Source organism: Myxocyprinus asiaticus, chromosome 43 (assembly GCF_019703515.2).
Source record: "Myxocyprinus asiaticus isolate MX2 ecotype Aquarium Trade chromosome 43, UBuf_Myxa_2, whole genome shotgun sequence".
NCBI classification, from domain to species: Eukaryota; Metazoa; Chordata; class Actinopteri; order Cypriniformes; family Catostomidae; genus Myxocyprinus; species Myxocyprinus asiaticus.
In genome coordinates, this window is record NC_059386.1 from 9128256 (window position 1) to 9155639 (window position 27384).

At 38.7% G+C, this 27384-nt stretch overlaps 1 protein-coding gene across 2 annotated transcripts in view; it reads right to left on the bottom strand.

The window, feature by feature from the left end:
* The window catches only part of LOC127433601 (small glutamine-rich tetratricopeptide repeat-containing protein beta-like), a 42406-nt gene that overhangs the window by 1818 nt on the left and 13204 nt on the right, over nucleotides 1-27384 (bottom strand). The window contains exons 3-11 of one of the 2 annotated variants that reach the window (XM_051685632.1): nucleotides 24759-24862; nucleotides 21430-21505; nucleotides 21132-21231; nucleotides 20939-21043; nucleotides 5478-5616; nucleotides 5079-5141; nucleotides 4506-4543; nucleotides 2020-2103; nucleotides 844-964 (exon numbers count right to left, since the gene is read on the bottom strand). In XM_051685632.1, the coding sequence (XP_051541592.1) occupies nucleotides 853-964; nucleotides 2020-2103; nucleotides 4506-4543; nucleotides 5079-5141; nucleotides 5478-5616; nucleotides 20939-21043; nucleotides 21132-21231; nucleotides 21430-21505; nucleotides 24759-24862 (821 nt within the window). In that variant the 3' untranslated portion in view covers nucleotides 844-852. The remainder of the gene's footprint in view (nucleotides 1-843; nucleotides 965-2019; nucleotides 2104-4505; nucleotides 4544-5078; nucleotides 5142-5477; nucleotides 5617-20938; nucleotides 21044-21131; nucleotides 21232-21429; nucleotides 21506-24758; nucleotides 24863-27384) is intronic. The other variant, XM_051685633.1, reaches the window with a different exon arrangement.

Below are 27384 nucleotides of genomic sequence, written 5' to 3' on the forward strand. Positions count from 1 at the left end.
ACGATTTGTTAAAATGAGGGAACAGTTTACAAATCTGTGAGTACAGTTTATAAACTGAGAGTACAGATCACAAAATCGTGGGCACAGGTTAGTGGTTATCTTTTTTCTCGTGGGGGCTCCATAATTGACAGTCCTTTTAAAGGAATAGTTCACCCAAAAATGAAAATTCTCTAATAGTTTACTCGCCCTCATCCCATCTGAGATGTGTATGACTTTCTTCTGCAAAAAACTTTTGAAGATTTGAAGAAAAAGATCCAGGCTCAGCAGGTCCTTAGAATGGGAGGGGATTCGATATTTGTAGGTCCAAAAAGCACAGATAGTCAGCATAAAAGTAATCCATCCTATTTCCAGCTTCTAAGGACATGCTGAGCCTGGATCTTTTTCTACAGATCTTCAAGTCATACACATCTCAGAGGGTATGAGGGTGAGTAAATTATCAGAGAATTTTCATTTTTGGGTGAACTGTCCCTTTAAGGGTGCATTCTCCTGCCGACGCCAATGGAACACAATAGTACAATAATTGGTGCTTCGCTGTTACTGAATCTACAGCACCATGTCAAAATAAATAGTTTTAGCTGAGTTGTGAGCTTGCAGTCTGACACGTCATTAAAGAAAGGCTGAGTGCCACAAAACATTGTTCGATTGCATTGTCTTCACTGATTGTATCCAACATGAACCTACAGCATGACCAGTGTAGTGTGATTTACAAACGATTGACCCTTAAAATGGAATTAGAACTGGAATTGTTAAATTCCCATTTCTAATCAGGAATGCACTGAGTTGCATGTAAGTAACCGCTGATGTGCAGTCATTTTAACCAGGATGCGTGTGTTTGTGTCAGACCTGCATGGATCAGGAGTGTTCCTCTGCACTGCCGCTGAACGAGCGGCTCCGGATGTGATTCCTCAGCTGCTCGATCAGCTCCGGGTTCTGCTGCTGGATCTGCTGAGCAAACTGCTGCCCGCTGAGAAAGAGACACATTTCACACATTCTGCTTTATATAGCATGTCCTAAAGTTTACATATCATGCCAAAACATTTTATAGACATGTAGCTGTCAGCACGATACATTAAATGTTAAAGGAATATTTCAGGTTTGATGTAAGTTAAGCTCAATTGACAGCATTTGTGAATTTTTGACTTGTCCAATCTTTATTTAAAAAAAGCAAATATCGTGGTTGATACACTTCCATGGAAGTGAATGGGGCCAGCTCATAAACATTAAAACACAGGCTATTAAAAAAGAATATCCACAAGATGAAAAAAATTATGCATTTTAACATGATTTTAGTGTGCTAAAATCACTTTCTAACCTTATCTGTGTAAAGTTATATTCAGTATTACAACTTTGTTGTCATGACAATGAAACCCTGTAATCCTGGTATTGGATATAACTTAACACAGATAAGGTTAGGAAGTCATTTTATCACATAAAATACTATTAATATGTATAATGTTTACATCTTGTGGCCATACATTTGAAACTACAGTATGTGTATTTTAGGCCCCATTCACTTCCATTGTAAGTGCATCACTGTGACAGTAATTTTTGCTTCTTTTTTTTTTTTTTTGTAGAAGAGGAGGGGAAAGTCAGATTTCTTTTTTGTGATAATCAACATTATGCCACAAATGCTGTTGATTGAGCTTAACTTTTAACTTTTAAGGGTTCAAATATTATAAAATATTATGTCTTAAATACAAACAAACATGTTTACATAAATGCACCCATAAACTTTCTTGTAAGTTCAAAAATGTCGATGCAAAACTTTGTATTTTAGCGTTTATCCCAGTGCAACGCCTTTCCCCATAGACTTATATTGTACGTGCATTACTGTAAACGCAAATTTTGTTTCTGTTTACAAACTGAGGGAGACTTTGAGTCTAAATTCTTTTCTGGTAATCAACATTATCCCACAGATTCTGTTGATAGAGCTTAACTTGTGCTGAATCTGAATAATTAATACTTAAATGCTGAAGTATAAACAAGGTGTGATATAAATTTAAAATAGAAGACTCTCACGCTTCAATGAGACTGGATATGTCAGATAATCCACCAACTCCAGCTGCAGGCCCCCCGACTGCGTTAGACATCATGCCTGACATGCTGGTTTAACAAAGAATAGGGCTCAGATTTTTTATTTATTCACAAACAATTCATGATGCCGTATTTTTGGAAAACAGTAGGTGTGTCCCAAACTGCACACTTATGCACTATTCTACGCCATTTTGTAGTGTATGTAGTGCGAGTAGTATGTTAACACTGAAAATGCAGCAAAAAGAAGTGTACTTTAAGTACCCGGATGATGCACTTTTTCCACCGTCAAAACGGAGTGTGAAATGTTGGACACTTCATGTACACAGTGCACTCGGCTTGCCGTACATAGCGGAAGGGTTGATTTACCTGGCTGCACTGCTGGTCTGACAAAACAGTTGTAAGTAAATAATAAAGAATGTAGCAGCTATTGAAACGTCAGTGGATACAGCACCTTACAAATGTGAGTTGAATGCTTTACCGTCACCTCAAGCTGTGTGAATATGTACACTGTTTAAGATACAGGTGTTGAACTGAGGTTGGCTAATGCGTTAAAGCTAGCAGCAACACACCACATGCGCTTGAAACGTCACTTCTGTCAGCTGTTAAATGGCAAATACTTCCGTGTAGTAAAAAAACATTAAGTGTTCCATTTGGGACAATACTACACTTTGAAAATTCATACACTACATGGCTGAGTGCATAGTGTATATTCTAAGTGTATAGTGTGTTGTTTGGGACACAGCTATAGTTCGACCGAAGCCAAATTATACAGTACTGTTTATATTAGAATACATTTAAATGTAAATAAACATTTAAATTAAGGCTGTCAATTTAGCACATTAATTATAAAGAAAAACATAATGTGTAAACAATCATGCCATATGTTGATTCAGTCAGAAGGGGGCAGTCAGCGCAGCTTCAGCTGTACAGCCAACAAACCAAGCTTACAAAACAACACAACTCTGAATGCAGCAGTCTCAAGACGCATTTTTCAAAGTTACAAACTGCATTTAACTTGACGCAACATCCTATAAACAGTTATGCTTGAGAGGCTGAAAACACTTTACTATGTAAAGCAGAAGCCATACATCAACACTGTCCAGAAGCGCTGCTGAATTCTCTGGGCTCGGTCTCAACTTAGATGGAAAGCAGAACAGTGGAACTGTTTTTTGGTCAGACAAATCCACATTTCAAAAAGTTTTTGAAAAACGTGTTATTCAATGGTGTTATCCAGACCAAAGAGGAAAAGGACCATCCAAGCTGTTATCAGCATCAGGTCCAAAAGCCAGTGTCTGTATGGGACAGGGGTGTGTCAGTGCCCATGGCATGGGTAACTCACACACCAGTGAAGGCACCATTAATGCAGACAGATATGTAAAAATTTTGGAGCAACATATACTGCCATCCAGCACTGTCTTTTCCAGGGATGTCCCTGCATTTTCCAGCAGGACAACTTCAAATCAGATGATTGAGACGGGCAATTTAAGACTAAAAACAATCTGACGAGTTGAAATAACAAGGCGATGTGAAACAGGTGATGTTTAACATGTGAGGACATCGTGTCAGTATATAGGGAGCCTCCAAAAACAGCCTAGTCCTTCAAGAGCAAGGATCGTTCAAGACTTGTCAATTTGCCTTCAGAAAATAATCCACCATCTTTTCCAGGGACATCCCTGCATTTTCCAGCAGGACAACTTCAGACCACATACTGGCCGGATATCAAGTGCATGGCTGTGTAAGCAGAGAGTGCGGGTGCTGGATTGGCCTGCCTGCAGTCCTGACCTTCTCCAATTGAGAATGTGTGGCGTATTATGAAGCACACCATACGGCAACAAAGACCCCGTACAATTGTGCAGCTAAAGACCTACATAATGGATGAATGGGGGGAAATTCCACATTCTAAACTTAAGAAACTTGTGTCTTAAGTGCCTAAATGCTTAATACTTGTTATTAGTAGAAATGGTGATGTTTCACAGTGGTAAACACTCGACTGTCCCAACTTTTTTGGAGCGTGTTGCAATCATATTTGAAATTACTGTACATTTTCAAAAAAATTAATAAAAAAATGAAATTCACATGGAAAAACATCATATAATGTGTAGTTGTAGTGCTTTCAATATTGCAAAGGGTGAATATAATTTACAAATCACTCCTTTTTGTTTTTAATTAGCATTTTTTATACTGTCCCAATTAGCCAATATATTTAATATTTGTATTATTATATATTGAATTATCTTTATTTGGGCACCTTTCCCAGCAAACATGAATATATATGTGTTTAATCTGACTGATTAATCTGATTCTCATGTCATTCTTTCAATTAAAACATTTTAATCGATTTACAGCCCTAATTTAAACACATTACATAAACATTTAAAATGCATTTAAATACATTTAAATGTACTAAAACTATTTATAACTCATAAGGAATGCCACAAACATGCATGGAGAGCAAATCTAAATAAACTTACAGTTGTTGAACTTGCTGGTTTTGCATCACGCTGGCGGCCTATAGTGCAAAAGAGGCAAATAGAAAGTTTCTGAATGGATGAGAAGACCAAAGTTAAAACCTCAAGGCTACTGGCTTGATATGTCTCTAGCCCACTTCCTGTTTGAATAGGAAATACATCTACACAGGAAAGAAAACTGTGTTGTTAAACAATTTTAAGGGGTCTTTAAGTAATATAGTAAGTGACTATAACTGGGTTCTTCTTGTACTGAACATGTAACAATCACTAAACTAAAACCAAAGCGTTCATACCCTGCTTTCCATTTAATACATAATCCTCTTTTAAAGTCCTAAAATCATGTGTTTCTTTTATGAATGTGTCCCAATTTTTTGACCTATGTATAGAATGCAGAGGTGTGCTATAAAACTACACTCTCACCCTCAGGCACTCTGTCTAAGTGTAATTTAACTGACTGCCCCTTTAACACTGGCTTGGGCTGCATTCCAGACAGATGAAAGGGGTCGGAGGGTCAATTTATGAGCAATTTCATAAATACTATAACAGAACAATGTGAAACCGTCCACTTGAGCTTACCATGCTAATGAAAGCAGGGTTATTAATGAGGCTGGCCATGTCAAACCCCAGTCCTGCGGCCGTCTGTCAGAACCCAAGTAGACACAAATGTTAGGAAAAATGACTTCACCACTAATTCATATATTACAATATATATTTATATATTGTATATTATATATTACATTCATACAAGCTATTGCTTGTTAACTAAACTGGCATATTCAATATAATGTACAGTGGGAATCTGGGATTCAAAATCTAATTTAGATCTTGAAATAAACATTAAATAGAAATGAAGAAATATTTGAGATATACTGTATGGTCATACTGAACTAAATTTGACTACATTTCTTTATAGGAAGTATAAAATTGAAATTTCAAATAAATAATCTGTGATTCCTGATTTCATCTCCTACTTACAGGGTTGGATGCTTCTTTTTGTTTTTGCTCTGCAATCTTCAGGTTTGATTTGTAGGTGTCGTTTTCAGGATCTAACACCAGTGCTTTTTTAAAATAAGATATTGCCTCTGGATACTTGCTCATAGAAGTTAGTGCCAATCTACAATCACAAAGATAAAAGATTTTTTTAATTTTTTTTTTTAATATTTCATCTTTGCTGATTAAGTAACCTGTTATTTATTTTTATTTTTTTGTAATTAACATTTTATTGATTCATGTGCTATGACAGTGAAAAAAACACATATACAGGTGCTGGTCATATAATTAGAATATCATCAAAAAGTTGATTTATTTCACTAATTCCATTCAAAAAGTGAAACTTGTATATTATATTCGTTCATTACACACAGACTGATATATTTCAAATGTTTATTTCTTTTAATTTTGATGATTATAACTGACAACTAAGGAAAATCCCAAATTCAGTATCTCAGAAAATTAGAATATTGTGAAAAGGTTCAATATTGAAGACACCTGGTGCCACACTCTAATCAGCTAATTAACTCAAAACACCTGCAAAGGCCTTTAAATGGTCTCTCAGTCTAGTTCTGTATGCTACACAATCATGGGGAAGACTGCTGACTTGACAGTTGTCCAAAAGATGACCATTGACACGTTGCACAAGGAGGGCAAGACACAAAAGGTCATTGCAAAAGAGGTTGGCTGTTCACAGAGCTCTGTGTCCAAGCACATTAATAGAGAGGCGAAGGGAAGGAAAAGATGTGGTAGAAAAAAGTGTACAAGCAATAGGGATAACCGCACCCTGGAGAGGATTGTGAAACAAAACCCATTGAAAAATGTGAGGGAGAACCACTACGCACAGACGTATGCAAGACATGGGTTTCAGCTGTCGCATTCCTTGTGTCAAGCCACTCTTGAACAACAGACAGCGTCTGAAGCGTCTCGCCTGGGCTAAAGACAAAAAGGACTGGACTGCTGCTGAGTGGTCCAAAGTTATGTTCTCTGATGAAAGTAAATTTTGCATTTCCTTTGGAAATCAGGGTCCCAGAGTCTGGAGGAAGAGAGGAGAGGCACACAATCCACATTGCTTGAGGTCCAGTGTAAAGTTTCCATAGTCAGTGATGGTTTGGGGTGCCATGTCATCTGCTGGTGTTGGTCCACTGTGTTTTCTGAGGTCCAAGGTCAACGCAGCCGTATACCAGGAAGTTTTAGAGCACTTCATGCTTCCTGCTGCTGACCAACTTTATGGAGATGCAGATTTCATTTTCCAACAGGACTTGGCATCTGCACACAGTACCAAAGCAACCAGTATCTGGTTTAAGGACCATGGTATCCCTGTTCTTAATTGGCCAGCAAACTCGCCTGACCTTAACCCCATAGAAAATCTATGGGGTATTGTGAAGAGGAAGATGCGATATGCCAGACCCAACAATGCAGAAGAGCTGAAGGCCACTATCAGAGCAACCTGGGCTCTCATAACACCTGAGCAGTGCCACAGACTGATCGACTCCATGCCACGCCGCATTGCTGCAGTAATTCAGGCAAAAGGAGCCCCAACTAAGTATTGAGTGCTGTACATGCTCATACTTTTCATGTTCATACTTTTCAGTTGGCCAAGATTTCTAAAAATCCTTTCTTTGTATTGGTCTTAAGTAATATTCTAATTTTCTGAGATACTGAATATGGGATTTTCCTTAGTTGTCAGTTATAATCATCAAAATTAAAAGAAATAAACATTTGAAATATATCAGTCTGTGTGTAATGAATGAATATAATATACAAGTTTCACTTTTTGAATGGAATTAGTGAAATAAATCAACTTTTTGATGATATTCTAATTATATGACCAGCACCTGTATAATGAATCAACATTTTACATTTAAACCCTACTAATACAATCCCACCCTGACCCCTAACGAACACCCCTGTGGTCCCACATAACACACACACAATCCAAAAAAATAAAATAAATATATATAAATATATATACACATATACATATATATATACACACATACACATATATACACACACACATACATATACATACATACACAGATACATATACATACACTTACATAAAATATATTTTATATATATATATATATATATATATATACACTATATTGCCAAAAGTATTCGCTCACCCATCCAAATAATTGAATTCAGATGTTCCAATCACTTCCATGGCCACAGGTGTGTAAAATGAAGCACCTAGGCATGCAGACTGCTTCTACAAATATTTGTGAAAGAATGGGCCGCTCTCAGGAGCTCAGTGAATTCCAGCGTGGTACTGTGATAGGATGCCACCTGTGCAACAAGTCCAGTCATGAAATTTCCTCGCTACTAAATATTCCACAGTCAACTGTCAGTGGTATTATAACAAAGTGGAAGCGATTGGGAATGACAGCAACTCAGCCACGAAGTGGTAGGCCACGTAAAATGACAGAGCGGGGTCAGCGGATGCTGAGGCGCATAGTGCGCTGAGGTCGCCAACTTTCTGCAGAGTCAATCACTACAGACCTCCAAAGTTCATGTGGCCTTCAGATTAGCTCAAGAACAGTGCGTAGAGAGCTTCATGGAATGGGTTTCCATGGCCGAGCAGCTGCATCCAAGCCATACATCACCAAGTGCAATGCAAAGCGTCGGATGCAGTGGTGTAAAGCACGCCGCCACTGGACTCTAGAGCAGTGGAGACGCGTTCTCTGGAGTGATGAATCATGCTTCTCCATCTGGCAATCTGATGGACGAGTCTGGGTTTGGCGGTTGCCAGGAGAACGGTACTTGTCTGACTGCATTGTGCCAACTGTGAAGCTTGGTGGAGGGGGGATTATGGTGTGGGGTTGTTTTTCAGGAGCTGGGCTTGGCCCCTTAGTTCCAGTGAAAGGAACTCTGAATGCTTCAGCATACCAAGAGATTTTGGACAATTCCATGCTCCCAACTTTGTGGGAACAGTTTGGGGATGGCCCCTTCCTGTTCCAACATGACTGCACACCAGTGCACAAAGCAAGGTCCATAAAGACATGGATGAGCGAGTTTGGTGTGGAAGAACTTGACTGGCCTGCACAGAGTCCTGACCTCAACCCGATAGAGCACCTTTGGGATGAATTAGAGCGAAGACTGTGAGCCAGGCCTTCTCGTCCAACATCAGTGTCTGACCTCACAAATGCGCTTCTGGAAGAATGGTCAAAAATTCCCATAAACACACTCCTAAACCTTGTGGAAAGCCTTCCCAGAAGAGTTGAAGCTGTTATAGCTGCAAAGGGTGGGCCGACGTCATATTAAACCCTATGGATTAAGAATGGGATGTCACTTAAGTTCATATGCGTCTAAAGGCAGATGAGCGAATACTTTTGGCAATATAGTGTATATACATACATACATACATATACACATACATATATATACACAAATAAATAAAATAATAAACATACATGATTAAACTACACTCTCCACATCCCCTACCCGAGATTCCCCCCAAAAAACTAAATATTTGCCCCATTTTTTAGCAAACAAGTCCCTCAACCCCAGCCTTCTACTTACCGCCTCTTCAAATGCAGCTACCCTCCCCATTTCCACACACCACTCCGAAAAAGAGGGTGCTCCATTTGACTTCCAACCCCTTAAAATTACTTGCCTGCCGATCATGAGACTAGTCATAACCCAGTTTTTTATATGATTGTCCCCTAAATGCATGACCGCTCCATCACCCAAAATACAGAGTCTGGGACAAAGCAAAACCTGAGTGTTCAAAACGTCACACAAATACCTCTGAACCCTCAACCAAAACTCCTGGATCTTAACACACCCCCAAAAGACATGGGTAGTGTCTCCAGCTTCTGACTGGCATCGCCAGCAAGTGGGTGTGTTTTTAAGACCAAGCCTATATAATCTAGAGGGGGTCCAATAAAATCTATGTAAAATCTTAAATTGCATAAGGCGAACCCTTGCATCTCTAGATACAGACTTGACATTTTTAAGAATCTTAATCCACACTCCATCCTCCAATACCAAATTCAAATCTTTTTCCCATACTCTCTTGAGAGAAGTCAAGGCTCCATCCCCCAGACTCTGAATTAGTAGGGAGTAATACACTGATGCTTCATGGCCTTTTCCAAAAGCAGCAATCACCTCTCCCAAAGCACCTGCCGCCTTAGGGGGGTGCGTGCCACTCCCAAAAATAGTGCAGAGTAGGTGGCGAAGCTGTAAATATTTATAAAACTGAGATCTGGGAATGCCAAAATGTTGAACCAAATTTTCAAAAGATCTCAATACTCCACCCTCATATAGGTCACCAAGTGCATTAACCCCCCTCACAATCCAATATGACCAACAAAAAGGGGACTTATTAATACATAGTTTAGGGTTCTGCCATATGCTCGAGGCAACATTTAAATAAATATCAGAATTAAACACGCTGGACACTTTTGTCCATATCGAGTGCAAATGCAAAATAACGGGATGCGACTTAACCTCTCCGGCTAGTTTAATCGAAAGGCTATGCAGTGGCGAGATAGGGGCAAGAACTTCCTTTTCAATACAAAACCAGGGAGGGGCCCTCTCAGGTGGAAGCGACCAATGAGCCAAATGTCTAAGACCGAACGCATAATAATAAAACAAAATCTTGGGTAGGCCTAGCCCTCCTCTGTCAATTGGCCTATGAAATTTAACCTGGGGTGCTTACCATTCCAAATAAAGGACTTCGCTATGCTATCAAATTGCTTGAAATAAGAGAGGGGGACATCTACAGGGAGAGACTGAAGCAGGTAGTTGAATTTTGGAATACAATTCATTTTAATAACATTAACCTTCCCAATCATCGATAAATGTAATGAAGCCCACCTGCTGACATCGCTCGAAAAACTTTTTATTAAAGGGTCAAAATTAACTCTAACTAAATCAGACAAATTTGCTGGGAATAAAATCCCCAAGTACTTAATGCCCTGTTTGGGCCACTGGAAGGCGCCCGGCTGGAAAGCCGTTTCTGGGCAGTATGCTGTCAGCGCCAAAGCTTCGGATTTAGACCAATTGACTTTGTATTCTGAGAATTTGGAAAAGGAATTAATAATTCTGTGGAGGCAAGGCATAGATCTAGTAGGTTCAGAGACAAATAATAAAATATCATCTGCGTAAAGCAGAAGCTTATGCGCCGCACCTCCCGCTGTCACCCCTGGAAAATCATCCTCCTTTCTTATCGCAGCAGCTAATGGTTCCAGGGCAAGACAGAAGAATAACGGGGAAAGAGGGCAACCCTGTCGAGTGCCCCTATCTAGAGTAAAATAATCTGAAATTAATCCATTTGTTTGTACCGCTGCTAAGTAACTTAATCCAACCAATAAATGTACTCCCGAACCCATACATTTCCAAAATCTTAAAAAGATAATCCCATTCTACCATATCAAACGCCTTTTCGGCGTCAAGTGAGATGGCAGCGACCGGAGACTGATCATTCGCTACTGACCACATGATACTGATGAGACGCCTGATGTTATCAGAAGAGCTGCGGCCCCGAATAAATCCCACCTGATCTAGTATATGTATAAGAGATGTCATAACCTTACTTAATCGGTTAGCCACAATTTTTGACAATATTTTAACATCTAGTTGGATCAGGGAGATTGGACGGTAACTTTTACACTCGCTTGGATCTTTGTCGTTTTTAAGAATCAGACTGATCCGGGCTTGTGTCATGGTTGGAGGAAGTTTTCCCTTCTTTAATGATTCAGTATAAACTTCTAACAAAAGTGGGGCCAATTCTGTAGCATAGGATCTAAAAAATTCTGCGGAAAACCATCTGGCCCCGGAGCCTTGCCAGTAGGTAGGGACTTAATTACCTCGTTAAGCTCCTCCAAAGTTATCTCAGAATCAAGAAAGTTTTTTTGCTCAGTCGTCAGTTTAGGAAGATCTAATGGTTCCACAAAGTTTCTAATATCTTCATCAGTAGATGAAGAGGTGGAACTATAAAGATCAATATAGAATTCTTTAAAGGCATTATTAATATCAATGGCTGAGCTAAATATTTCACCACCAGCAGATTTCACTGAGGGAATGGTAGAAAAAGACTCTCTCTGCTTTATATATCTAGCCAAAAGCTTCCCTGCTTTGTCCCCCGACTCAAAGTATGACTGTCTTGCCCTGAATAACCAAAACTCCACTTTCCGCGACAATACAGTATTATATCTATATTTCAATCGGGTTAATTCTCTGAGGCCATCAGATGACATTTGGCGCTTCAGCTCTGCCTCTGCACTTTTAATAGTTCCTTCCAACTCCACAAGTTCTTGTGCTTTGGATTTCTTGATGAATGAGGCATACTGTATGATCCGGCCCCTAAGAACCGCCTTAAGTGCCTCCCAAGCCATGCCCACAGAGGATACTGAAGACCAGTTGGTCTCCATATAAACATTGATTTCAGTCTTTAACATTTGTTGGAAATCAGGATTTTGTAAAAGGGATACATTAGGCGCCAACTATATGATTTCTTTTTCTCTATATGTGGCATCACCTCTAAACTCACCAGGGCGTGATCTGAGACTAAAATGTTTCCAATTGAGCAATCAACAACAGATGAAATGAGGGATTTGGATATAAAAAAAATATATATTCTAGAATAAATCTTATGGACTGATGAAAAAAATGTATAGTCCCTACCGGATGGGTTCAAAAGTCTCCAAATATCCGAAAGACCAAGATTTTTACACATCCTGTGAAGCGTCAATATTGCTCTAGGGGGCTTACACACTTTTGCTTCACTGTGATCAAGGACTGAGTCCATCAAAAGATTAAAGTCTCCTCCCAATATTATATCATGAGGGGTGCCAGCGGTTTGCAACATCCCTTCAAGATCTATAAAAAAGCCCTGATCATCAGCGTTAGGTGCGTAAATATTAGCCAAAATCAGACTTTACCCTTGAATTTCAGCTAAAACAATAATTACTATTCCTAATTTATCTTTAATCTGTTTGAGAAATTTGAATTGTAGATGTTTATTTATCAATATAATGACTCCCTTGCTCTTACTTGAGCCAACACTAAAGAAAACATGTCCACCCCATATCTTCCCAAATTTTTCAGCTACCTGCGGGGAGAGATGTGTTTCTTGAAGAAACACTATATCATATTTTTTACATTTAAGAAAAGTAATAACCTTCCTTCTTTTTATGGGGTACCCCAACCCATTCACATTCCATGTGGAGAGAGACAACTTATTCATATTAACATTTGACATATTGATATAATAAAAATAAAAAAATGTGTGTGAAAAACAAAATTATGAAGACCACATTCCCCATTAGTGAAACAATCAACCCCCGAACATCCCCCCAGACAAAACAAACAGAAAAAAGAAAAACGTGCGCATTAACCCTGCGCACGACAGCGCCAACCAGCGACAATCCCTCTAAACTCAAAAGGTCCATGAACGCCCACGAGCCCCCACGACAACTTTGCCATCGGAATGCTCAATTTTGCCTCACAAATTTGTGAGGCAAAATTACATAACAGAAAATACTTTGTGAAATAAACCCAGTTAATAGGAAGAATGAGCACAAAAAATGTGTAGCTTCATTCACAGAACTGTCTCAAGGATGTGATCTTCCACAAAACAAATTCCAGCTGATATAAAACCGTTCAGATTCCTCGGACAGACAAACGAATGTTCAGTGAGCCAGCTGTTATGAGTTCAGCGGATGACGTAATCATTCAAATGTCCCGTTAAAAAAAAAAAAAAAAAAAAACTCAAAACAAACTACAGCCAGCAGGAGGAATAAGCACGAAGAACGAACAGATTAATCCACAGCTGTTCCAAAGGAGAAAAACAGAACATGCTCCAGCCGCTAGGCGGAACCAATACAAAAAGAAACAAAACCGGCATCCCGGTTCCCCGGATGGTCGAGTCAATTCACTCGGAGGCTGCATAAAAGTATATACCATGACTTACATAATCTGTCAGCTTTATAAAAGACATCCTTTGTGTGAGCATGTAAATATTTTGTTGTCATCCATAGTGTCCACTCTCAAACTGGCCGGGAACTTCAATGCAAATGTAATCTTCCATCAATGCAAAAGTTTCTTTAAGGAAAAGTGTTATTCATAAAACAAGCTCCAGCCGCACAGCGGAGCCAACGCAAAAAAACACAAATTTCACCCAGCTTCCTCAAGAGATAGGTACAGCGAGTCAGGCCCACTCACATGAGAAACATTCAATGGTTTACTCAGTCATTGATTCTATAAAAGACATTGCCAGATTTGGACATGTGAATACTTTGCGACCGTTTTTCGTTTCTATTCTCAGTTTGGCAGGAAACATCAGAGCAAACGAGATCTTTTTCTGATGTAAGAGTTTCTTACATTCCTTGAACCGATCGCATTTCTCTCTTGTCGAACTCGCAAAGTCTGGGAACAAGAAAACATTATGGTTCTTCCAAGAAAGCTTCCCTTTGCTCCTCGCCTGGCGCAACACAAGATCTTTATCGGATGATCTCAGAAATCTGGCCAGAATCGATCTGGGCCTATCTCCCTCAGCAGATCTGTGAGCTGGGACTCTGTGAGCTCGCTTGATTTCCAGCTTGTTGTCTGTTATGTCGAGCAGACTCGGGAAGAGCTCGTCCAGGAATTTCACCATATCTCTGCCCTCCTCATGCTCAGGAATTCCAACAATTCGAACGTTATTCCTGCGGTTTCTATTTTCAAGATCTTCAAGCTTTTCAAGGAGATGTTCCAAATCAACTTTGGTCGCGGGCGGATTGGCGGATGATTCCCTCTCCGAAGATTCCAGAAAATCGATTCATTTTTCAACATTAGACACTCTTGTACCTAACTCAGAGAATTTTATTTCCATCGCCGTGATCGATCGACGTATTACAGCGAGCGCCGCGCCATCCAAATCGAGTCCCCGGTCTGCAGGCCTGTCGGGGCTTTCATCCTGAACAAGTAAGTGTCTTTTAATATCTCCAGAGCCCGAGGATTTTGACTTCTTTGCCATGTTTTACAACAAAGGACAAATGTGTAACTGGGTGTATCAAATTTCACCAGATTATAACATGAGAATAATCAAAAATTCAGCAAAGTGCGCAGAGCTCGTCGCTCACACGTCTGCCCCTTGCATGGCGTCCATTTTCCCAGTAATGCAATTTTTTAAATTAATAGCTATATACAATAAATGTTAGTTTAATTAACAAACAAGCATCCTGGTAACACTTTACAATAAATTTAATTTGTAAACAATAGTAAATGCATAAAGTATCATGAACTAACAATGAACAATACTGTATGTTTTAACAACATTTATTAATCTTGATTCATGTTTATTTATAAATATACAATTTTTCATTGTTTTTTCATGCTAGTTCATAATCCAGCATTTAATGTATTTATTTTATTTTATTTTAATACATTGGTATATGTAGAAGTTAACATTTACCAAGATCAATAAATGCTGTAAAAATATTGTTCATTGTTAGTTCATGATACTTAATGCATTAACTAATGTTAACAAAAACAACATTATGTCACAGTTGTGTTGCCATCGTTTTTCCAAGGACTCTTATTTTAAAGTGGTTATTTTCCTCTGTCTTCTGTTTCCCCCGGACTACATTTCCCATAATGCACTGCCCTCATCACTGCCATCTGTTCCCCCATTGTTCTCACCTGCTCTCCATTCCCTCATTAGCCCTTGTGTGTATAAATACCCTCTAGTTTTGTTCCCTCTTTGTCAGTTCTTGTTTGTTGCTACTTGAGTTCACATTTGTTTGTTTTACTATCAGCTTCATTAAACGCCTGCAATTAGATCCAGCGTCTCTCATCTCAGCAACTACTGTACTTGTCACCTTATTGTAAAGTGTTTCCAGCATTATAAATACAAGAAAATCTGTTGTATAATTCAGTAAACTAACTTTTGTCACACTTTCTGTGGTACATTCTGCAGCAGTATATGGTCTACTTGTAAGAGTGCGAATCTTTTAAAATAAACAAACAAAAAAACATATTGGCCTATATATCATCTTTGTAGTAATAGTATATAACAGTATTTATTTTTTTTAAAGAACCACTCTTTCACAACAATTTTGCTATATATCTAAATATAGTGTTTTATTTTACTTGTGTTAATTACATGTGTCCATTATGTATTAAATAGCATATAGCATAGTCTGCTCACCTCATTAATATAAAAAAAGTTTTTAAAATATGTTTTAATAAAAATTAAAGAGAGTGGAGGTATTTCGAGTAAAAACGCTGACTACCACCCCTGCAGTCGCAAGTTCGAATCCAGGGCATGCTGAGAGACTCCAGCCAGGTCTCCTATGCAACCAAATTGGCCCGGTTGCTAGGGAGGGTAGAGTCACATGGGGTAACCTCTTCGTGGTCGCTATAATGTGGTTCTCGCTCTCGGTGGGGCACGTGGTGAGTTGTATTTGGATGCCGCAGGGAATAGCGCAAGCTTCCACACGTGCTTCGTCTCCGCGGTAACACGCTCAACAACCCACGTGATAAAATGCACGGATTGACGGTCTCAGACGCGGAGGCAACTGATATTCATCCTCCGCCACCCGGATTGAGGTGAGTCACTACGCCACCACGAGGATTTAGAGCGCATTGGGAATTGACCATTCCAAATTGGGGAGAAAAAAGACAAAAAAAGTGTGCGGTGCTCAAGGCTAATGGGATCCTGCTTTCCGGCCCCACGGCTTTCCAAAGTTGAGTACCTGTCATGAATCCCGCCTTTGTTGTTCCGCCCACTCACCACCAGAGGGCTCCATCACCTGGAGATTGACTTTAACTCTCTGGACTCCATTTCCCATAATCCCCGTACCTGTCAATGATTACCTGTTCACCTGTTTTTAATTCATTCAGCTATTTAAGTCTCAGACTCACTCTCTGTCAATGTGAAGTCTTGTTTTGTCCTGGCTGACATTTCTAAGCATTCTCTGAGTTTTTGCATTATCTGTGTATGATCCTGGACTGTTTACCCTGTTTTGACCCGTTGCTGCCTGCTTACTACTACTGCCTTGTTTACCTGGAAATAACCTGTGATTGTCTGCCGCCTGCCCTGACCTCTTGCCTGTTTATTTACTACCACTCTGGATTGCCTTTGTTATTACTGTTGCTGGTGATTGACCCTGCCTGTCTGTATTACAATGTTTATCATTGTTAAAGCTGCACATGGATCTCAACTCTGATAACTCATTACAGTACCCCTGTTATAGGTGGATGAACTTGTAACTTGTACATATAACTTCTTATATGTAACTAATGTAATTCCTGTAGGTGGATTGTTTTCTATGTAAACAGAGCTTTACACACTGAAAATAAATTACTAGTAAGATTTACTTAATTTTTATTTTGCAAGTTTTTCCACACAAGTAAATCTTAAAGGGGTCAAGAAATGCTCTATTTTTTTTTTTTTTTTTGTAGTTTTATTATCTTCCCTGAGGTCCACTGATAATGTTATTAAGGTTTGTTTTGCACCAAAACAGTCATAATTTAGTAGTTTATAATCATTTTCCACCCTGTCTCTGGTCCTCTGTCTGAAACGCTTGGTTTTGGCCTAAGCACCTCCTTAAAAATTAAACATAAATGCCCTCTGTTATGATTGGCTAACATCATGCAGCCTTAATCGGAAGAAAATGAACAAGCACCAAAACATTATAAAACTAAATTTCAGGGTTTACACAATGCACATCCAACAAATTGCATCCAAATATATTAAACTGTCATGTCAAGCTCAACTGTTAACACTCAGCACCATAAACTATCAAACAGTCATGACATTTGAAATAATCATGAATGAAATGGTTTACTTAAGTTTTTGCTAGTGTTTTTAACTGCCCCATCCTTCAATAACAGTTCCTTTGCAAAGCTTGAATCGTATTATGAGTTCACAAGCGATCCATGCAAACATGAGCTGAAAAATGAAATGAAAGTGATTTCACACTTGGTTCGACTGCTTGGACAGAACCCGAGTTTGTTTCCTCCCCCCTCCCCCGCTGGTCTCTGTTCACATCATATTTTTTGGGTCCAATTACATCATCAACGTGAGTACAAGCGGCAGCTGTTTACCACTGTAACTAGGCAACAACTCAAGATGACATCAGCTTTGCCGTGTTATTTAAGTATTCATCTCTTTGGATTTACCACCAAAACTTTACATGCACAAAACGACAGTTATGTTTGTCTGCCACAGATGCATTGAATGTGCAATAATGTGAAGAATATTAGCATTTGTCTGCCCCGAGCCAGCGGACGCGTTGCAAGACATGAAGAATGTGAGCTGCTCTCTGAAGGTGATTTATTTGGACACAAGCTGGTATGAGAAATTCATTAAACCATAATTATTGCGATCAGGAGCCTGCAAAGACATTAATTATACGTCATCAATAAGGGTTCACTTCTGCGATTTGGTATGACTGTGTTCATATTAGCAGCGAACTACACTGGAGTTCATATGAACCTTACCCCAGACTACCTTTTCAAGTGGACTCGGGTGTAGTTCGCAGGTGCGCACCCGAGTTCGGAAAACAGCGTTCACACCACCCAAACGAACCGAACTTTGACGTCATTCAAACTCGGGTGCGCACAAAATGTGCTAGTGTGAAAGCACCCTAAATGGTCAAAGACATCCATCTAGCATGTTTTCATTACAACAACAATTAAAAATAGCGCACATGGGCGAAAGAACGTGTCCATGACACGTTTGTGCTCAAACAGCGAGAGGCAGCAGCTGAATGACAGAATGGATTCTCCTCTTCAGAGTTTAATTTGACACAGCGTCTTTTAAAGAGGCGCGAGGTATGTATCAGTCAGTCAAAGGCATCTGTCTATTGCATGTTATATGTAGCATGCTGTGCATTATATACAAAAATAATCCAAAATAGTCCAGATCGGTCCCCTTTGGTGTTCAGGAATAGTTAGGCCACAGTAGGCCTAACTATATATACACACTAGTCCTTCACTCTCAGTTTACGAACTGAAGCACCAGTGGGCGGGGCCAAGAGTGCAATGATATTAAGTAGACGTTAATGTTTTTGAGCTGTAGAGGCGGTCATGAATTAATCTACCCTAAGTGATGTAGGGAAGTCGCGGAAGTAAACTATGAGGTGTTTTTGTAGCTTGGTTTCAATAAATGCTTTTATTGCTTTGGGGATTAAGTTCTGAAATTTACATACTGTTTTTATAGTAGAAAGACTTTTATATGCCAAAATATCATGGAAAATTTGATTCATCATGACATGACGCCGTTAATGGTATAAAACTAAGTAAAATCTACTTAAATTAATGACATAGTACTGATTAAAGTGAATGTGTAAAATTAACATTTTAGTAAATTCAGTGACTTTACTAATATGATATTCATGGTACTTAAATAAACGTAATAAAATTTAAATAAACATCAGAACATGTCCCATTTTAAATATTTCTTACAAACATATGTTTTGTTTTTTTTCTCCCCTTTTCTCCCTAATTTGGAATGCCCAATTCCCAATGCGCTCTAAGTCCTCGTGGTGGTGTAGTGACTCGCCTTAACCTGGGTGGAGGAGGACGAATCTCAGTTACCTCCGCGTCTGAGACCGTCAATCCGCGCATCTTATCACGTGGCTTGTTGAGCACGTTACCGCGGAGACGTAGTGCATGTGGAGGCTTCACGCTATTCTCCGCAGCATCCACGCACAACTCACCACGCGCCCCAGCAAGAGTGAGAACCACATTATAGCTACTATGAGGAGGTTACCCCATGTAACTCTACCCTCCCTAGCAAAAAAATCAATTTGGTTGCTTAGGAGACCTGACTGGTGTCACTCAGCACATCCTGGGATTCGAACTCACAACTGCAGGGGTGGTAGTCAGCGTCTTTACTCACTGAGCTACCCAGGCCCCCTATAAACATATGTTTAATCATGTACTACATGACATTTTGCTTAATGCATGCTATGTCAACATCATTCTGCATTACTGGCAATAGTAACAAAATATAGACCTGCATACGCAGACCTCACCACTTGGTGCACAAAACACCATGAAGGTGACAATTAACATTAAAAAAATCTGATAATGAACGAGTAACTTTGAGTAGAAAATGAATTTAAGACTGCACCAAACAAGAAGTCACAAAATGTAACAACAAAATAACCAATAAAAACTATGTAAATAAACTTGCAAACAGTGAAACTGTGCAAGCTCATTAATTATTCAAGCCCAGTGCATACTGGGAACACCAGATTCGAAAAGTTAAGTAAAATGTACTTATTTTATTTACAAGTGAAATTTACTCAAATTATATGACAAGCAAATAAATATGACAAGGTTTGATCCATGATGACCCATTGTAACAATAACAAACAATCATAAATAATATTTACTTATAAGCTAGAGCATTTATTTTTACATGTTTGAATGTAGAATTTACTTAATAATTTCAAATTCACGCTTTAACTTATTCAATGTAGAAAGTTCTTAATCTTTTCTGCTATATTTCCTTCACCACAAAATCTTTTTTATTTCTGTGCAGATTGTAAAACTGTGTATAAATCTGCACAAGCAATTTTATTAAGCAATTTTATCAAACTAGTCCTGTGTTAACACGTATAATGTTTAGGTCTTGTCTATACTTTCAAAACATTGTGTATATTAACGTGTATCCCAATGCAATGTCTTGCCCCATAGACTTCCATTGTAAGTCCATTCCTGTACGACATTTATCTGTTTTTACTGAGGGACACAATAATGTTCTGTTGAAATTGACAGCATATGCTGTCCATAAAGCTTGAATTGAACTCTGGACATTCCCTTAAAGGAATGTTCTGGGTTGAATACAAGTTAAACTCAATCGAAAGCATTTGTGGCATAATATTGATTACCACAAAAATTTATTTTCTTTAAAAAAAGCAAAATTCGAGGTTTCAGTGAGGCACTTACAATGGAAGTTAATGGAGACAATTTTTGGAGTGTTTAAACAGAAATGTGAAGCTTATAATTTTATAAAAGCACTTACATTCATTCTTCTGTTAAAACTCGTGTTATTTGAGCTGTAAAGTTGTTTAAATCATTTTTACAGTCATTTAAGGGTTTTAGGGTTTGTTGACATTACATCGTCATGGAAACAAAGTTGTAAAATTAGATTTAACTCTACACAGAAAAGGTTTGTAAGTGATTTTCTCACAATAAAATCATGTTTACACACATATCCTTTATGTCTTGTGGTTATACTTTTGAAAAAGTGAATATTTTAATGTAAAAAAAAAAAAAACTGGCCCCCATTCACTTCCATTGTAAGTACCTCACTGGAACCTCGATTTTTGCTCTTTTTAAAGAAAAGGAGGAACGAGTCTAAATTAATTTTTGTGGTAATCAATATTATGCCACAAATGCTTTCGACTGAGCTTAACTTGAACCCAAAATATTCCTTTAAGCTTGTGTTAATTAAGCTAGCAAAGGACAGTTATACCATAATAATTACATGAACTCACCCCATTCTGCCATAAGCTTTACTGTATGAGGTGTCAATCGCAATCGCTCGTTCACAATCAACTGTCGCCTTAGTGTAGTTTCCAAGTTTACTGTGTGCTGCAGCCCTGAGAGAACACACACAGCTGTCAACACAAAAAAACAACACATCTGTCTGTATAACACAGTCTAACTGTGTGAAACTGTAACCATTACCTGTTACAGTAATAAACAGCATTTCTTTGATCCAACTCAATAGCTTTTGTATAACAATCCACAGCACTGCTATAATTTTCCTCTTTCATGTGGTTATTCCCTGATAAAGAATCAAAAACATTTCAGCACTCAGGGAAAATTTTATAGAAAATTCTTAATAGATGCATCAATTATTTAGCCTCTTTTAATTTGCATTATCACAATTTATGTCATATGACATTTAGTTATACATAATGAATCCTGTATAATAATTCCAACAGATGAACAAATCTAAATATAATAGTACAGTTTGACATGCCTTCATTTTTAAGCTGTTCAGCTCTCTCAATGTCCTCTGGGGATGGAGACAATTCAGATAACGGAATGACATCATTCTGTGAATAACAATGAGACAAGAAACGTTTGTAAAGTGTCTCTATTGCAAAATCTTGGAGAAGGATATAGCTGCAGACAGAGCTCCAAAAAGGGGCGGGAGCTCCAAACTGCCAGCAAAGATACAGGGAGCCCCTAATCTATCCCTTTCCCTAACCTTAACCGTGCGTGGAAGTGACACCCCTTTTGGAGTTGGCGCAACCCCCTTTTGGAGTAACCCCAGCCCATTTGGAGATTCCGCCCCATTTGAAGATCTCCGGCCTAGCGCTAGAGTGTACCTACTTGAAATCTTGTTAAAGCTGAAGCATGTAATTATTTTCAGTGTTAAAATACAACTTTGTATCCCAGCCAAATCATCTGACCAAAAAGTGTAACACTGTGCCATTGTAGTTCTATGAAAACATTGCTTTGCTTGTTTGAGCATCCCGATACAGCAACACTGGCTCAACCAATACTGTGAGTTTGGGGCGGGACTATCTGTTTAACCAACTAATGGCAGATGGGGGGAGTGTTCGGGACCAGTATTAATTGCAAAGCAATTCATTACTGTTTTCTAATTACTTTTAAATAAAAAAGTAGTGTAATGCATTACATTTTAAATTCTAGTATTCATATTACAGTTACTGATGTTTCAAGGAATATTACGGGTTTAATACAAGTTAAGCTCAGTCAACAGCATCTGTGGCATAATGTTGATTACCAAAAAAAAACAAAAAAAAAATTCCTTAAAAAAAGCAAAAATGTAAGTTATAATGAGGCTCTTACAATGCAAGTGAATGGAGCCAATTTTTTGAGGGTTTCAAGGCAGAAATGTGAAGTTTATAATGTTATAACAGCACTTACATTAATTCTTCTGCTAAAACGTATGTATTATTTGAGCTGTAAAGTTGTTTAAATTGTAAATTTTACAGTCGTTTTAGGGTTTGTTGATTAGCAATTTTATCACACTAAAACCATGTTAACATGCATATTGTTTGTCTTGTGGCTATTCTTTTGAAATTTGGCCCCATTCACTTCCATTGTAAGTGCCTCACTGTAACTGCAATTTTTGCTTTTTTTTTAAGAAAAGGAGGGGCAAGTCAAAATTTAGTTTTGTGATAATGAACAATATGCCACAAATGCTGTCGATTTAGTTTAACTTCCATTGAACCCGGAATATTCCTTTAAGTTACTTTTAAGTACATTACTTGGGTTACACATTTCTAAAATGGTATTATGTAGAATTTAAAACATGAATTATTTATTTTTAGGGCTGTCAATTTAACATGTTAATTCAGTGTGATTAATTATATAAAAAATAAAATGTTAAAATAATTAACGCAATGAGTAATTTCCCTGGACCATTCCCCGGAGCAATTTAAGCTCTGTTTTCTCCAGAGGGCAGTAAGCAAAACCCAAGCAGTATAGGCAATGTGCAGCTCATACAGAGAACAAACCACACTCACCAACAGCAGACAGCACAAGATAAGAACATCTTCTTGCTTTCACAGCTGTTTGGACCGCAAATCCGAAGGCGGGGATCTCAAGACATGTTTTTCAGAGATTCAAACTATGTTTAACTTGACACAGCGACCTAAAAATGGTATGTTTATGACTCGATGTAACCAGTGTGAGACGCTCCAAAAGCGTCCGTCTGACACATGTGTATACTGACGTGTCCTTATTCTACGTTGCATTCAAGTCGGATGTGGGATATTCCAACTTGATATCTCCGATCTCCAACCATTAATACATTCCATTGCCCGATATTCGGAAAATGACATTTAAAGAAACAAAACTGCAACGCTCCCGTTAGCTTAGCAGGGGTTCGGCTGTTACCAGAGACGTCTCCTAGAAACCCAACTGATAAACAATGCTGCAGGGCTTGCATTTGTGCTACAGATGTACGATCGTCAAAAGAGAGTTTAATTTATCATGTTTTATACACCTGTTTCTGCTGGAGTTTTTTAAACAAGTTTTAATATCATGTAATGTGGAAACTTGAACTCATTTATCGATATTACTTAATAAAGTGAATGCTTATCACTTACTTTGTATATCTCCCTGGGTGCCGACATGTTTGTGTGATGTCATGCACCTGCATCTCGGCGAAATCAGAATTGAAAATTTTCGCACAAGCTTCCAAGTTGGAATTCCAACTTCAAGTAGCGTTCCATTGCAGTTTTCCTAGTAGGAAGTTGGAAAATCCGACGCAGCATTAGACAAGCCCTTATAATAAATCTCGGACTGATTGAGAAATTTAAACAATGATATTATTTATAATTGTTTAAATATAACTACAGTATATGCAGTTATTATTGAATTATTGTTATTTGAAGGGATTTCTCAGCAACTATTTATATATGCGGTATATTCCATTAATGAATCGGCATACCATGTAATTAATTTGATTTAAAATTGTAATTGATTGACAGCCCTATTTCTTTTATACATCTCTTTGTGTTTCTGTGACAGCTAAAGGGTGTACGGCCCCTAATAAGTCATTATAAGGAAGAAACATGTGGTGCTGAGTGGATACTAATGTGTGGACAATACACTATGAGGAAATATAGACATTATTTTGAATTTGTTGGACAAAAAACTAACTTTTATGTAGTGTTTTAAAAAGTAACTTAATGGACCCACTTTCTATTAGGGGCCTTAACTACTGTGCACTTAACCAATTGATACAATGTACTTAGTATGTACATACATGTTGTTGCATTGTAATTACATTTAAAGTACTTGCACTGAATTATATTTGTAGTTACACTGCTAACTTTACCCCTAACCCAATTCTTACCCCAAAACTTAACTCTAACCCCTAATCCTAACCCTAACCCTACCCTTACTCCTAAACCTACCCGTACCTCAACCTCAGTAGCAGAAAATGTGGGAATTTTGTAGAACAACATGTAGTTACACAGTAAATACATAGTCTTGTATGTATTTAATGTTAGTACATAGTAGTTAAGGCCACCAAATATAAAGTGTGCCCTACCTGATTACTTAACTTACTTAAATAATTCGAAATATTTTTAGATTAAGTTATCAGTAAAATGATCTGATTACAATTTTATAAAAGTAATCAGTAATTTTTAGTGGACTTAACTAACACTGTTCGGGACATCGGTTTGAAAACAATTATTATTTTTGCAATTTGGTTTGGTGACGCTAGTGGTGAAGAAATTACACACAATCAGCTTTAATCCATACTGAATAATATCAATGGTTATTGTTATAATAAGATCAGAAAACGTAAATGTAATATTGTACTTTGAGAAGGGAATTGAGGAATATCTCTCTCAGTGGCTGGGGGCCGGCAAGATGGAAGTCACTCGAGCGGATCTTGAATGTGGTCTCCAGACATTGTATTGCAACTGTAAATAGCAGAATGAGATACACATTTTTAATTTTTAACAAATGTGTATGAATGTGAGCAAGCAGGGCTGAACAGTAAGTATGGATCATGTGGCCTGTGATCAGTGTGAGAGAATTGCAAAGTAAAAACATAATAGTTTTCTTTACATGAAAATGAAAGAAAAATGTACAGTGCATTCAGAAAGTATTCAGACCCCTTCATCTTTTTCACATTTTGTTATGTTGCAGCTTTATGCTAAAATGCTTTATTATTTTTTTCACATCAATCTACACTCCATACCCCATAATGACATAGCAAAAAACTGATTTTTGATAACTTTGCAAATTTATTAAAAAGAAAAAACTGAAATATCACATTGACATAAGTTTTCAGACCCTTAACTCAGTACTTAGTTGAAGCACATTTGGCAGCGATTACAGCCTCAAGTCATTTTGGGTATGATGCGACAAGCTTTGCACACCTGGATTTAGGGATTTCCTGCAATTCTTCTCTGCAAATCCTCTCAAGCTCTGTCAGATTGGATGGGAACCGTTGGTGGACAGCCATTTTCATGTCTCTCCAGAAATGTTTGATTGGGTTCAAGTCCGGGCTCTGGCTGGGCCATTCAAGGACATTCACAGAGTTGTCCCTAAGCCACTATTGCATTGTCTTGGCTGTGTGCTTAGGGTCATTGTCCTGTTGGAAAGTGGACCTTCGGCCCAGTTTAAGGTCCAAAGTGCTCTGGACCAGGTTTTCATTAAGAATATCTCTGTATTATGCTGTGCTCAGCTTTCCTTCAGTCCCCCAGTCCCTGCTGCTAAAAAACACCCCCAGAGCATGATGATACCACCACCATGCTTAACCGTTGGGATGGTATTGCAAAGGTGATGAGTGGTGCCTGGTTTCCTACAGACATGATGCTTGGAATTGAGGCCCAGTGTGAGTTCTTTAATACGTGCTGTAATAAAAAAACTTAAAAAAACTTACCTTACACTTCACAGCAGATGCACTGAAGGACAGATTATATATTATCAAACATATAATGTTTAGATAAGTGTTTAGATGTTTATAATGACTGCTTCTGGTAGATAAGTTGCGGTTGCCGGTTATGCAATGCAACATGGGATTCGAAATTCGTATTAGAAGCATAGAAGGTTCTTAAAGCCCAGCCCTTCCACTTTCCCAGCATCTGAAGTGGTTAGAATGAGTGATGGACGGATTGGGAGAAGGCTCAAGTGGACTGACTAGTTTGTATATTCCTTGAAGTCAGAAAACATGGCGCATCGCTTCATCAAAACAGTGAGCGCCGACACTAATGTCTTTAAACTTTTATTTAGTGATTGTTTGAAAGTTTGTATCATAAAAATAAAGATATTGTGATGCTGAAAAGCCTATTTGAGCAGCTGGTTCATCACGACAACCGCTTCAGTCCCTCTTTTGCTGGTAAACAGCCGCTTCAGTCCCCCTTTTGCTGGTAAACAGCAGCAAGAATGCAGATCACACTGGTTTGATCGTACGCATCTGAGTCCAGCCTAGTGTAATCACACCAGTTTGATCGTATGTGCAAAATGGTTAAGAGTTATGAAGGCTGGGGAGTCACGTGATGCTATGTGAGGATCGGACGTGTGAACGGCGAGCTCTGCGCACTTTGCTAGTTTAAATACTTTTAATGACATAAACCAGTGAGATTCGATACACTCTGTTCCATAACTGCTCTAGGAGGACAATGTGTAAAAGAATTCAAAATCCTCGGGCTCTGGAGACATTAAAAGACACTTACGTGCTCAAGCTGATGCCCCCGAGCAGGCTGCAAGCCTGGGAGTTGACTTAGTCAGGGAGATGCTGAACATGACGGCAACGCTGACGAAGGTCATTGCTGACTTGGAGGATCTTGCTGTGATATGTCGATCGATCACTGCCATGGAGGCGAAGTTCACTGACGTGGTTACAAGAGTGGGGGATGTTGAGAAATGGATCGATTACCTGGAGTCATCGGAGAGGAAATTATCTGCTAATCCGCTAGTGACCAAGGTGGATTTGGAGCATGTCTGGGAGAAGTTGGAGGACATGGAGAACCGTAGCCGGCGGAATAACGTCCGTATCGTCTGAGTTCCTGAGGGAGCAGAGGGACAGGATATGTTGAAGTTCCTGGATGGGCTCTTTCCGAAACTGCTCGACATAGCAGGCCATAAACTGGAAATCAAGCAAGCTCACAGGGTTCCTGCTTGGCGATCCGCGGAGGGAGACAGGCCCCAATCAATTCTGGCCAAATTTCTGAGATCATCTGATAAACATCTTGTGTTACGCGAGGCGAGGAGTAAAGGAAGGCTTTCTTGGAAGAACCACAGCATTTTCTTTTTGACTTTAAGAATTCGTCAAGAGAGAAACGTGATCGATTTAAGGAATGCAAGAAACTTTTACATCAACAGAAGATCACTTTTGCACTGATGTTTCCGGCCAAATTGAGAATAGATGCTAAGGATGGCCGTAAAACATTTACAAGTCCCCAGTAAGCGATGTCCTTCATAAAGTCAATGGAGT